At 34.4% G+C, this 15420-nt stretch overlaps 1 protein-coding gene across 4 annotated transcripts in view; it reads right to left on the bottom strand.

The window, feature by feature from the left end:
- Nucleotides 1-15420, bottom strand: part of STAU2 (staufen double-stranded RNA binding protein 2) — a 229572-nt gene that overhangs the window by 120724 nt on the left and 93428 nt on the right. For all 4 annotated transcript variants that reach the window (XM_012723014.1, XM_012723015.1, XM_012723013.1 and 1 more), the window contains exons 9-10: nucleotides 11141-11272; nucleotides 6656-6716 (exon numbers count right to left, since the gene is read on the bottom strand). In XM_012723014.1, coding sequence (XP_012578468.1) covers nucleotides 6656-6716; nucleotides 11141-11272 — 193 coding nt within the window. The remainder of the gene's footprint in view (nucleotides 1-6655; nucleotides 6717-11140; nucleotides 11273-15420) is intronic.

The raw sequence follows: 15420 nt of genomic DNA, 5'->3' as shown, positions 1-15420 counted from the left end.
GCAGGGATCGAACTCATGCGGAAGTGGCTTTAGTTTCTTAGTGCAGTGTCTTAACCCACTGCGCCACCAGGGAGGGCCCAGTGTTTAGGGTCTTTTTATATAAATTTGGTGATATCTTTATGATCAGAAATATGTCATAAGAATACAATCTTGGCCCTCCCTGGTGGCGCAGCGGGTTAAAGCACAGCACTTAGAAGCTAAAGCCAGTTCAGCATGAGTTCGATCCCTGGCCCAGGGGGTGACCACATGGCATGGCAGACCTCTCCTGACTCTCCTGCTGCTCCCCTCAGCAGTGTGATTCATTGATCTGCCTGTTCTGCTCCCCACTCTGTCTCTGGTGAATCCTCTCAACCCCCATACCTCTGACCTGGGAAACACACTTCTGTATGCATAAATAAATCTTAAAAATATATACAATCTTGTTTATGTCAATTAGCCTATGACAAAACTGATTTCATTATACCTTGTTTCACTGAAAAGTGAGTTTCCAAGAACCCAGTAAAGACGGGAGGGTAAAGGGGGAGAAACCAGAAAATATAAAGTATTAAAGTCACTTTCCTAAAATTACAAAAAACAATAAAACTAAACAAATACTATTAAGGCTTCATAGTTTGATTTGATGAAACTAAAAAATGCAAGGTGAGCTAACTATATATAAAATCCAGAGGATCAATCAGTTTCACTGGGGAGAGGCATGCTAGATCAAGGCATATGAGAACGATTAATGAACTAAAAGTAGAGGAAACAATATTGACAACATCCTAGTTCATTTTTTTCTTTAAAAATGAAAACATACAGGCCCTCCCTGGTGGCGCAGAAGGTTTCAAGCACATCACTAAGAAGCTAAAGCCACTTCAGCATGAGTTCAATACCCAACCCCGGAGGTGACCCACATGTCCCAGCAGACCTCTCCTGACCCGCCTGCTGCTCCCCTCAGCCTGTCCTGCTCCCCACTCGTCTCTGGTGAATCCTCTCACTGCACCTGCGCCTCTGGCCTGTACCCCAGTTCTGTATGGATAAATAAACCTTAAAAAAATGCATGTTTCATAACAATTTAAATGCAGTCTTCCCTCATATCTCATCTCCCTACAGTAAAGAAAAGAAAATCCTAGTCAAAGTAATCTAACAGGTTACATCTTGCCACCACTCAGGAAAGTTGAACACAGTCACCAATCTGTACAAAGGTTATGTAGCTTGGGTATCCTTCTGGAACAATTGGATCTTTCATCCTTTGCTCAGGGGAAGCAGGTCTAACAGCACAAGAATGTGTATGTCCTATTGCCCTGGAATGCTCCAGAAAAAGAACCTCTATATATGGGGCCAGACCTTGATAAAAGCAATCACACACACAGGGAACATGCTGCCTGGGCACAACCTACCTCTACTTTTAAAATAGATTGTTATATTAGCTACACTCTCAGATTTCTAACATAGTACAGAGACCTAAATAAATAAGTTGGATCACTCAATTTTACACTTAAACCCACTGGCCCCAAATTTAATGTCTCATTACAAAGTGGTTACTGTTATGGGAGCCCTAAAAGAAATCATTCTAGGAGCTGTCCCAAAACACTTAAAGAATCTGTTAATCTATTATCTTAAAAATATAATCATTAGCCAAAAAAAAAAAAGAGAGAGAGAAAGAGAGAGAGGTTCTAGCTACAGTGTACAGTGTATGGGAAACAAATATCCAATTCATGTAATGTCATGTCACTGGAATGGATTAACATCCTGGTTTCAGGATGTGCAGTGATTAATAATATATGTATGTGACACAAAAGCAACAGCAAATTTTAAGTCAACTATGATCCTGAGAAGGTCAATAAGGACACCAGTCTATCCCTAAACTATTTGTCTTAGGTCATCTCTAATGAACCTAGAAGAGCCAGCATTTTCACAGGGGCTAAATAAAACTTTTTAAAAGGTTAACGGAAAAATATTTATGTGAAAAATGCCTCCAAATAATCTTTTAGTGGGTGGATTCGGCACATACCAGTGAATACCTTTGAGCTTAGTCCAATTTTGAATTATGCTAGAGTTCACCTTTAAGAAACAATGAACCTGTTTTTAAGCAAAACTCTATTAATAAGAAACATGGAATGTGAATACAAAACAAAAAGATATTATCAACTGAACTGTACCTAAATATTTTTAAAAGTTTTCCATGCACCATCAGTAGATCTTTAAAATGCATGGTAATTAAAAAAAAAAAACTTGTCAGTCATTCATCTGTAAAAATCTAGCTTTTTATGTATATGCCAAGCATAAAATTGCCCCATGCTAAATTTGACACAAACTTCACAATACAGTTATGTATTCTTGCACTTCAGCATGACTGTGACAGTGATTCAAAGGGTAAAAGACACACTTAGAATATTCTACCTTCTGCTGCAATTCTGTACAATTAAAACAGCCTGAAAGCATACAAAAATTAGATCCATGTTTTAAATCTGCAGGTAATCAAGCCAGGAATCAGGCTATGTAATCACAATCACTTGCAAAATCATTTAAACTATTTTTCAGTTGTAACTGTTAGCAGTTTCTTATGACTATAATCTTTTTAAAAAAAATATTCCATTTCAATAATTAAATGCACATGTACATTAACGTTTTTCTTTTGTCTAGTTATAATTAGGTGCTAGCAATGCCAGGTTGAAAAATTCTTTTCTACCCTTTTTCTTCACTATGATTAAAGTTAAATTTATAATATTTACCCAAATAATGGCTGGCTAAATGCTGATCTTTTAAAGACAATTTATGGAGTAATTTGTGTTATATAGTTTAACAAAGAAAGGAATGAAAAAGAGTCACTTAATGGTGACATTCTGTTTTTTTTATATAGTAATGTTACCTTTTCAGATTTTACCCAAGGATGATTTATCAACACAAATTGCTACATATAACTAGAGTAGCGCTCATGGAATAGTAAGATGCAACAGGTAACACAATGCATCAGTGAGGCAGTCAGTTTTGGTGTCTAAAATTCCTATCTTGCCCCACATGTGCCATCCTAACAGACACCTGCTCTAGCCTTCGCCTGCAAACACTAGCACTGCTATTATGCATAGGACAGAAACCATTTAGTTCAAACTTAAAGAACTAAACAGTACTAAATATCTTAATTCAATCTTTACTTAATATATTAATTTAAATTTTAAGTAATGAATTCATCACCTAAGTAATTAAATCCTAAGATAACACCAACTTTTTCCTAACGTTGTTTTTAAGTAACTGCTGATTCTGAAGACCCACTAGTGAAAACTAGCCGTCCAGGACTAAAAGAGCTACTTTTCATAATTGGCATTCATCCTCTGTGAAAACCCAATGGAGGGGCCACTCAATGTTCAAAAAGAACAACCTTTGCATTACTTTTCTCACACTCTCATAGGAAAGGGGGAAGGAAAGATCCCTCATTTTCAAATTCAATATGTAATTCAGTATAAATTTCCATAGAACAGAAAAATTCCTAAAGTGTTAACATTTTGGTTCAGTAACTTTATCACTTCTAAAATCTGCTATGCATTTTTATACTTTTCTGAAAATCATCAGCTTCTTTGTGATATTTTTCCCCCTATTTGCAAAAGGGGTTCTAATAACTCTCAACAAGTTAAAAAATAACTCTCAACAAATTAAAAAAAAAAACAAAACATCACAGTTAAGAGTTGAAATATCACCCCAATAAAATGGGGTTTGCAGGTTACATATAATATGATTTCATGTTAAAAGTGTCAAGTTAATGAATGATTTTCATATTCAAATACATATTTATATTATTTAAAAATATGTCTAATGCCAAAAGTAACTATTCAAGTATAAACAAAGTATTCCTCAGTTACAATTCAATCCACATAACCCCCCCCCAAAAAAAAGTCTGACAGAATTTTTAGCAAGCCTATATAGAATTATGTAATTTTTACTTTAAAAAAGGGAGAAGGCATAGAAAGAAATCAATATTCATCAGTACTTACTAGGAAGCAGATACTGTGCTAAGTACTTTACTTACACCTGAAATGAACACTTCTTCCATTCCCCAGGCAGGTAATTATAAACCTATTCAAATGTCAAAGGAATTTTTTAAAAGATTTATTTTTCTTTTTTCATGCATACAAAAACTGGGGTGTAGAACAGAGATGCAGGGAGTAAGACGATTCATCAGACAGTGGGGAGCAGAACAGGCAGATCTACTAAAGTACACTGTTGGGGGGCAGCAGGCAGGAGAGGAGAGGTCTGCTGCCTTCATATAAGGTTAGTTCCTTAGCTGAACTCAAGCTATAGTGGTGATAATACAAAGACTTAACCTTTGTGCCACCAGGGAGGCCCCTGTCAGAGGAATTTTTAAACACAAATTATGTAAGAATCCTGAACTGGTTCCATTTCTTCCTTGGACTATGTGCTATCATATTCATCATTTTTACATATTATATACAAACAAAAGCTCAGAGTCATATTAATTTAAATTACTCCAAGAAACTCACGCCTGGTCATTACCTCACTAAAATATTCTTTTCAAGAGGCTAGTTTGGATGATCTAAGAATTCAATTCCCAGAGGCACTTTTATTTAGGCTGATTCAACTTCCAAATTTTATAAGGAAGAGACACAAGGATAGAAATAGGATAGATCTGACTTCACTGGGGACTTCACCTAAGAGGGTTTTTACAGGCTGCCTGCTCTGTTTCACTTCTTTCACTGAAAAAATAAAAGAGATGCTTTTCAGGGGAAGAAGTTGAAGAAAAAAATGTCTGTTCCCAATGCATAACAGCTTGATCATATATCTTGGAGAAGAGAAAAAAACAAAGTGGATTTTTTAGCATCTGAAAATATAATAGGAATGAACTTGTGAGAAATTTTATTCTTATATACCTGGTATTTCAGTTTGTGACTTTAATAAAATATTAAAAATTCTGGGCCTCTCTGGTGGCACAGGGGGGTTAAAGCACAGCACTAAGAGGCTGGAGCCACTTCAACATGAGTTCGAGTCCCACCCACCCCAGAGGTGATCCACGTGGCGCAGCAGACCTCTCCTGACCTGCCTGCTGCTCCCCTCAGCAGTGTACTTCCTCAGTCTGCCTGTTCAGCTCCCCACTCTGTCTCTGGTGAATCCTCTCACCTCACCTACACCTCTGGCCTGTACACCAGTTCTATATGCAAATAAATAAATCTTTAAAAAAAAAAAAATCTAGTGGCTCAGCATAATGTGCAAAATATTTATTGCAAAGAAAAACTCAATGAATATAAATGAAAACACTGTAAACTTTCACCTACACTTCAATTATGTAAAAATTTCCATGTACCTAAAAAGAATAAGAACTAAAAAAAGATTTTCAAGTAATAGGTTGGTGATAACTGCTTTTCATTTTCGATTATTTTAAATAACACTGCAATAAAACAATTTTAAAAAGTCATTTCACCACTATAGATGTGGTAAGTGGTACCCTACCTGCAATGACTTAACCATTTTAATAATGTAAGAGCCTTGTTTCACACCTGTGAAAATGCCTATTAGCCACAAGACAAAAGCACATATTGGGAGAAGATGGGGCAAGAATGTAAACAGGTACAGTCATTATTAAAAGCAGTTTAGAGATTCCTCAAAAAATTAAAAATAGGAATACTACACAATCCAGGTATCATACTTCTGAAAAATACAAAACATGAATGCACATCCATGTCTACTAAAGCACTAGGTTCCAAGAACTAGAAACAATCTAAATACCTATCCACTAATAAATGGATAAAGTAGATGTGACATATATACACAATGGAATGCTATTCAAATATTTAAAAATAATAAGCCCCATTCCTTGCAACAACATGGGTAGATAAAGAGATTATCATGCTTAGGAAAATAGGCCAGGCAGGAATAAGCAAGCACTGTATGATTTCATTCACGTGAAAAGAGGTTAACTTAATAAAAATAAATTTTAGACTATTAAAATCAAGTAGTAAATTAGAAGGGAAAGGGAGTGGATAAACCATGATAAAGATGATAATCGCATAGTGAAGGACAGAAGTAGACTTGGTGATGAGCTTACTGCAATATATATACACACTGATTTTCAATTATGCATACCTAAAACATGTTATACTACAATGCTACTTCAATTTAAAAAGAAAAAATTTTTTAAATAATATAATAGTTTATTTTTACACCATTTTGTGCCTTTTTCCATCTCAGTTGTAATCTCCATGGGCTTCCCATCACCAAATCACTTGTGTGCCATCACCAGAGTCCAGTGCATTTCCCTCCCCCCATTGTTTTTGACCCCAATCCCCACTCCATCCCCATAAAATATCTTTAGTGTATAGCTGTTCATCATTATTATAATTATTTTCTCGCCTGGTCTGTTATACTCCTGCTATGAGTGAAACCATCCGGTGTTCTTCCTTCTCTTTCTGGCTTATTTCACTAAGCATGATCTAAGAAAAACAATTTTTCAAAGAATTTTACTAGGTGGGAGGAAGGATACAAGTGTCTGTTATCTTTTGTCAGTTGCAGGGAAGCAAACACCATGACTTCCAGGGAGTCCGTGACCACTATCACATTTACTATGGCATCAAGGACCCTTATAAGCCAAGTAAACACCCCGTGATGAGCCAGTCACTGAACCACCAATAAAAATCAAATGTAGTTTAACATAAAAGTGAACACTTACTGTTATTAGTTGGATCTGGAAACCCAGCTTTTGGACCACTCCATCCTTTGTTTTCCCCTGTCTAAAAGATTAAATTAATTGTTTAAATCCAGAGAAACAAACGTAATTCAAAAAGTCAATTAAGCCAGGTCAAAGGTCTCTCACATAGTTACTGTGTGTATTCTTTCCATCTCTGACAGGTCTCTTCTCCACATTCAGTGTTTCTTTTGTGTCCTTATATTTTTATCTGAGAGCCCCATATTCAGTATATGTATAATACACAACATGGCCACTGTGCAGTAACACAGATTTGTTAACACAAACAAATAAAATAAATAGATATACCACATGTCAGTTCTGGAAAAGTCCTATGACAAGGATCACCAAATAGTGTTAATGGTATACACACACACAAAAAGGAAGTTAACCCTAAATTTAAGTAAAACTTTAATATCCTGACTTTTAGCAATAATTTGATCTATGTTTGGTGTGAATTACATTTTAAAATGCATGTACTTTGAAGTAGTATTTTAGTCAAATTCATAACTGTAACCAGTAACATTTCTTTTTGTGACCGGCGCTAGTATTACTGACGTGAAGCATCTCATGAGAAAAAGAACAATTCCTATTATAATCAGCATTTTATATTCATGCTATCAGATGTATTATGACCAAATGGATAAAATAAATTCAGATATAGAATAAATTCAGCAGTTTACCACTGTGAAAGGATGGAGCAAGAAGAAATGTTTATAAATGCAGAAGCATGCTGGTAGGAAAGCCAGGAGAGATTCTGTAGTACAGGACAAGATCACAGAGCTACAGGGGGCTGACTGGGGGATTGTAAGTTTACAGGAAGTAAACAGAGTAAGGAGTAAGTCACGAGAAGGAAGAGTGGTTTGATGAGAAGATGCAGATGCTGAGGCATCTTAAAAGCTCAGTTGAGTTGGTAATAATAAAGTCAGTATTTGAGTCCTCTTAATAATTATTACTAATAAACAAGATTACTTACATAATAGATTGTATTTCCAATGCCTAATTTTTCACCTTCAAATACATCTCAAACCTATTCTACTCTGGTCTCCACCCCAACAATCTAATAAAACTGCTTTTGTTAGGTTTCTGTTTAAACATGACACAGTGAATGCAAAAATAACCCATACTCTCTCCCCCAAACTTTCTAAATTGATAATCCTAAAACCATAAATTTTCCTTCCCACCTCTCCTTCCTACATATAGCATGTAAAAGGAATCAATAGTAGAAGAGCTAAGTTAATCAAAGTCTAGAACTTGGAAAGCAGATGTAAATAAAACTAACCTATAAAGAGGGAAGAGTGAACTGACCTCAGGACCCCGGAAGCCTCATGATCTAGAAGCATACCTAAAACTTCTAAAGAGGAATTCTGGAAGGGTCTGAAAATAGAAAGACTGGAAGTCTTTCAAGGTGCTATGAAATCTCCAGGATACCTCTGACTAAAGGAGAGAGACTTCCCTAACAGACTTCCATTTAGGAAATGCTATAGACACTCTGGACATCAGGTACAGTGGAGGATGGGAATAACTTGCCACTCTACAAATAGGAGACTGAGTCCAAAGTGCCCCTGCTTGGAGTGAAATGGAATACCTCTGAGACATCAAAGACCAGCACAGATCACACCAGAAAGGACATGAGGAGACTCACACTTTGTTAAATAAGAGGTGGATAGAGAGAAATGCCTAGAAGCTGTGGGGCTGGGAGGGAGGCTGCCTGTCAAACCACAGTGCCCTTTGGAAGGGAGGCCTGGGGAAGAGTCAGGTGAACAGTGTGGAGCCACATCCCCTTGAGTGAGGGGAGATCCTGTGGAGAAGCTGGGGTACTCCCAGCTCACAAGATTCCCAGTGAAAAGAAAGAACAGTGCACTGGTTGTGTTCTGTGTCCCCAGCCCATGGAGCTCACCTTGTAAAGCATACTGACATAATGAAGACTGCAGAGAATCACGTCTGAGAAACTAGAGGAGGGATACTGGTGGTGCCACACTTCAGAATTATCACTAGGTCTCGACCCTGTACTCTCTACCATCATTACCTTAGTTCGGACTTTTCAGTATCTTTTATCTGAACAGTTCCGCCATCTTCCCAACTGGCCTCCCTGCCTTTACTCTCACCTCGCTCAAATTCATTCACTATAATACTTACAGCATTGTCTTTTAAAGAATGCAAAACAGATCATGTTAGTTCCATGTACAAGTCTTAAAAATATTTCACACTCATTACTTCACATAAAAACAATGATCTCAACAATTCCTGAATTTCTAAATTCATCTTCATATTCTCCAGGTTCCAGGATACTATAATTCCTGTTATATGATTGTAGCTTACTAGTCAGTTACTTGTAGCTTACAAGTTTCAGACATCTTGTTATCTCTAGATATGTTTAAAAGTTAATGGGCATATTAAAAAGATGTGGTACATATATACAATGGAATATTACTCAGCAACCAAAAAAGAGAAACACATGTCTTTTGCAGCAACTTGGATGGAGCTAGAAAAGATCATGCTTAGTGAGATAAGCCAGAAAGAGAAAGAAAAATACTGGATGGTTTCACTCATAGGAGGAGTATAATGGACCAGGGGAGAAAATAACAAGAATAATGAACAGCCATATACCAGAGACATTTTGCGGGGATGGAGTAGGGAATGAGACCAAAAACAGGGGGTTGGGGAGGGAAGTGCACGGGATTATGGTGATGGCACACGGGTGACTTGGTGATGGGAAACACATGGGGATTACATTGATATGGGGGAAAAAATGTACAAAATGATGTAAAAATAAACTGTTATATAAAAAAAAAAGTTAATGGGCATAATGGTTAATTTTATATGTTAACTGCTTAAACTACCAGATACTCAGTCAAGCATTATTCTGAGTGTTTCTATGATGATGTTTTAGAAAAGATTTACATTTAACATTGAGTAAAGCAGACTATTCTCCATAATGTAAGTGAACCTCATCTAATCTCTTGAGGGCATGAACATAAATAAAGGTTGACCTCCTCTAAAGAGAGAATTCTCTAATAGATCGCCTTTAAACACAAGTGCAACTTTTTCCTGAGTCTACAAACTGCTGGGCTCCCTATCAGAATTTGGACTAGGCTCCACAATGTCATGGGTCTATCTCCTAAAATAATTCTCTACACACACACACACACACACACACACACACACACACAACACATAAACTAATCCTGCTGGCTGTTTCTCTGGGAACTCTTAACTAATACAGTGGGTATGCAAAAATGTTTTTCAAATTAATAAAATTAATGCCGGTTTTTTGTTCTGTTTTGTTTTCACTTAACTTACAAATAAATGTCTATGAGGAGATTTATTTTGACATATTTTTATAAATCACCAGTTTTAAGTCAACATAAATGTGTTAAGTTAAAACAACATATACACAATATGAGAACTACAGAAACTTAAACACATGTTAGGTTTCATGTTACAAATACTTTTAAAATAAGAAAAAGCACTAGCTAGCCAGGTTATAAAAACAGAACTGAAATCTCTAGCAATAGCACACAGACAAATAATTTTTTAATCACCCAAAAACATTTCTCAGCTATTGATAGCTGCCTTAAAAAGAAAAGTATATTGAAATGTTTTTTAATAGATGATTTTGTTTTATTCTAAACTTAAGAACATGTTTCTAGGGAAACTAAAATTATTCCTGAAACTGTATCCTGTGAGAAAATGGTATGGAAAAAAGTACATTACTTTTGACAAAAACAATTATTAAGCCTGTTCCATGAATTTTCATTTAAATAAAATACAAATAATTTCTACAAATGCATAGTAAAACAATTAAATATAAAGTGAAATGAAATTCATTCTGCCAATTTATCTGTCAAGTCCTAAATTCTGGACTCTCTACTTATTTTGCAACAGAGGTAAGTGTTAATGATGTTATTAACTGCTGCAGAAGAAACAGGGAACCATGAACACAGATATTGGCAGAAAATAAACACCCTTTGAATTTACCTTTAAAATTAAAGAAAATAGAAAAATAAGTTTATAGAGTGTCTGCATAATATAGATCCTGCCCTAAAGCGATAACTCAAGATCTTTTATTTCCAATGCTCTAAGCTAAATTCCAGATATAAAGGCTAACAATCCTGTTCCTAAAAAGCACGAATTAAAAATTTCATTATGGCAAAACCCACCAATCAATAAGCTAAAAATTATTAGACTGAAATTACATAAAACATGAACAACCATACAAATTTTTAGTGTTTGCTAATTAGATTATAAATACTCATTACTATCTCTTATTGACCCCATAAATGTTACTTTGTACCTGGATAATCTATCTTAAAGATATAAAGATAGAGCAGTACCTCAGTAAAGTTAAAATCTGATAGCTACTTTAATATCAAGACATTACTTAAAAGTTATAGAACATTGGAAGAGAAATTTTATTACTTTGATATTCTGACAAAATAGGACAAATCACTTAAACTAAACTCTCACCTTATCAAGTTGATCTTGAAGACTGGTGGATGCTTTGTAACCAAGCTGCAATAACATGGCTTCTGCAGCATTTTTTTTAGCTATCTTTTTATTAGGTCCTGTTCCAGTAGCAACTTCATTGCCTACCTTGACCTAACAAAGTTAAAGTAAAAAATTAATGATAGTTCTGGAGAACTCCTTAATACCATTAAATAACATGTTCTGTTCTCTAGCATTCATAACTGGATTTTAAAACTATTAAAAAGGCACACTAAAAAAATTATTTAGAAAATAATGTTCAGATTACTTTCCAGTTTTACAAAGTTTTTTATTAAATAGTTCCTGAGAAGAATTAGTATACAACAATTAGTACAATTTTATAGTTGAGAACAAAGACTTCTGAATCCAATTTGGGTATTAAAACAACTTCCTAGCTGAATGAACTGCTGCAAATTACTTAACATCTTTATCAACTGTTTTACCTATAAAAAGGAGGTAATATAACTACCTCCTTTTAACTGATCAAGAAAATATATGAAAACTAATCAAGAAAATATATGTAAACTACAGTGTAAAATCATAGTTGTTTAATAAACAATAGCTTTTTATCATTAGAATTATTTCATAGTTAAATTTTGAAAAAAACTCTTACGTACATGTATGTACATATACACCTCAGTCACATCTACATGTGCATTTTCTGAGTTGGGTACTGCTCTTTTAGAGATGGATGTGCCAAGAGATAATACAAATATCAAAAGTGAATCAGAAATCACAACAGTATATACAAAATGAAATCAAAAGGAAATATGAGAAGAGATAGAAAACACACAAGTAGAGTGAGATTTTTTTAAAGCAGACAAGATATTCACAACTTTGAAAATTAAACAGTGTGATTTATATAATCTATGGGCAAAAGAAAATAAACCTCAATGGAAACTAGAAAATATTTTAACTAAATAATGAAGGAAATACAGTATGCCAATATTTGATGGATACACCTAAAAGAGGTTATAAAAGAAAATATACAGCCATGAAAACAACAAATGTTGACGAGGACTGGAGAAAACACTCATCCATCACTGATGAATATGTAATTTGGTACCTCTATGGAAAATGGCATGGATTTATGTTTAAAAAAAAAATGGCAATACCAGATGATCCAGCAATAGTGATAGATATTTACTCAAAAAATACTAAGACTCCAATACAAAAAATCTTATGCATACCTATGTTCATAGCAGCATCACTCACAATAGTTAAGTCATGGAGCCAATCCAAGTGAACAATCACATATGACTGAATAAAGAAATTGTAGAATACATACTCAATGGATACTATTCAGCTATTGTAAAAGATGAAAAGAGTGCATTTTGGAATAAAGTGGCTGGATTGTGGTGATTGTAAGTGAAATAAAAAATTGAGAGACTGATAACAAATGGCTTCACTTGTTTGTGGATTATAAATAACCAAAGAACACATACTGACAAAGACCAACAAAAACAATTCTTAGACTGTGGAAAATAAACTGGTTACCAGAGAGAAGAGAGGAGAGGGCTTGGAAATGGAGCAAAGAAGGGGTTAAGTGACTGGCACTGGGAGGATTGACAGAGGGTAAATACGCATGTGTATATGTGAAAATGTGCTCCTCAACTTATATTGATATGCAAATGAATGTCAAATTTAAAAAAATATTATTTTCAAAACAAATTTGAATACCCCCAAAAAGAAAATACATAGCATAAAAGTTTCTAGAGAGGGAGAAAAGAAACAGGCTAAACAGTTACCTCAAGACATGTCTAGAGTAAAATAAACCTAAAGGGGAAAAAATAAAGAGCAGAATTCCAGCAAATAGAAAACAAAGTAACACAAAGAAGTTCACAAACCAAAATGTTGGTTCTCCATAAAAACTACCAAAATGACAAATCAAAAGTAAGACTGATGAAGAAAAAGTAAGACAAGCTAAGAATGAAACTGGGAGATTACTGTAGCTACTATCCCATTAAAAAATAATAAAGGATACCTAATATTTTAAGCTAAAATATTTTTTAGTATTTAGATTAGGTGTGAAAATTCAATACAAATTACTAAACTGAAGCCATAACTGAATATGTCTAGAACTACTGAAGAAATTAAAATAATAAATTAAAACTTCAACAATAAAAACTCTTGAGAGTTTCTCCAACAAATTCTATCCAATATTTAAGTATGAAATATGTTACTCTTAGTAAAATTCATCCAAGAATAGAGAAGAACCAGTCTCAAAAATCACTTATCCAAATTATTCACTGAAGCATCATAACTGTTTCCAAAATCCAAGAATAATATAATAAAGGAAACTACACACTAGTTTTACTCATGAACATAAAGTTCAAACAGTGTGATAATAAACTGAGCAAAGCAATATATAAAAAGAAGAATCATAACAAAGTTAGGTTTATTCCAAAACTGCAAGCTTGGACAACCATTTGAAACACAAACAAACCAATCAAGGGAAGAAACTTACTAACAAGTTTAAAAGACAAACTGTATAGTCATCCTAATAAACAAATGCAGTTGGAAAATTCAACATTCATTCATAATAAAAACTCCTAGCAAAGTATGGGAAGAATAGAACTTCCTTACTATGATAAAGGATATTATACAAAACACCTATAGCACATCTAAATATTATACTTAATGCTGAAAATTAAATATAGAAATTAGAAACAAAGATTCCTCTATTTTCATTAGTATTTAACATTTTACTACAAATCCTGAACAGAGCAACAGAAAAGAAAAAGGAAAGCTGTAAAAATGAGGAGTATAAAAAGAAACTATCATATTTGGAACTATGATAATTATATATATAAGAAATACTAGAAACGCTAGAGATAAGAGTAAAAGACTTGCATGAGTATAACTTCTCTATATTTTTGTAATATAGAAAAAAACTGCATTTCCATATTCTATCAAAAATGAAGATGAAAAATGTTAAAATATACCAGTTACATCAAATTTAAATCAAATACCTATGATGCTTAAGGCATTTCACAGAAAACAATAAGCATTGTTGAGAATATTAAACATACTGAAATATATCATGTTCATGTATTGAACACTCAGTAATATGGTATCAATTCTCTTCAAATCAATAGATAAATTCAAAAGCCTAATCAAAATCCCACATGTATTTTTATAATACTTGACAAACTGATTCCAAAATTCCCACAGAATGCAGAGTGCTAATAATAGCCAGGATCTTTTTAAGCAAGAACAAGATAGGGCTACTTATTCTTCTGGATGTCTAGACTTAAAATGGTAATATAACAGGAGAGACAGAAAATTTTACTGCATTCATAAATTATTACTTTTGTTTCTCAAAAAACACTACTAAAAAAGGAAATTCACAGTGTAAGAGAGGATATTAGAAATCCATAAAACTACAAAAAGTTTACATTCTGGACTCTATAGTAGATCCCTACAAATTTATGGGAAAATTTTTAAAAAGCAGATAAGAGAGCTGAACCAGCAATCTATATGTGAAAAGTGAACTGGATTGCATTACCAGGTATCACTGGTAAGACTTCAAAAGCTTCAGGCCACTTGAATAAAATCTCCCAATTACAACACACTGCATCCTAGCAATGAAGAGGTGCATGGCACAACTAGATCCAGCTTTCTGATATCAACATGACACTTCCATCCACATTTTTCTTCTTTGGCTCTTGTGTGAAATCATAACATTGACTTTCATTTGTCTCAGAACATAAAGATTCTCATGTGTATCCATGCTCACACCATTTGCCATTTGTTCTAATACTATTATTTAGTTTCATTGGTGTTACTATTTCTATCACTAAGTTTTAGTGAACAAACTACTTACAAGAAACTTGGAATATACCCAAGAGTGGTTTAAAAACTCAAACTTAATAAATACAAACAATGTGCAAATTATATGACAAAGAAACTGCACTCTCTTAAAATTTTGGTCAAGATGAATTAATGATATTCTTGTAGCATATGAAACACTGAAAATGTGCTCATTATAGAATTTCTGTAACAACTATCATACACCTCATAGTACATATCAGCAGTAGTCTGTGGAGTTTGCTCAGGTCACTCAGAAGCAATTATCTAGTACTGTTCAAGACGAATCCTGAAAGCGAGGTAAAGACATAGCACCCCATATTTGTGACCTGCACCTGACCTGAACACAACAGGCCCTATGGACAATGTGCCTGAGTGCTGGCTAGCACCAGTCTCTGCTACCTGTGTCGTTCCCCGCCCCCCCCCCCCAATGCTTGGTTTGTTCCCCAGCT

The sequence above is a fragment of the Condylura cristata genome, unplaced genomic scaffold (genome assembly GCF_000260355.1).
Source record: "Condylura cristata isolate star-nosed mole 26May11 unplaced genomic scaffold, ConCri1.0 scaffold00009, whole genome shotgun sequence".
In the NCBI taxonomy this organism is placed as follows: Eukaryota; Metazoa; Chordata; class Mammalia; order Eulipotyphla; family Talpidae; genus Condylura; species Condylura cristata.
Note: the sequence above shows the minus strand (reverse complement) of the source record. Positions and strands in the feature narration are given on the sequence as shown.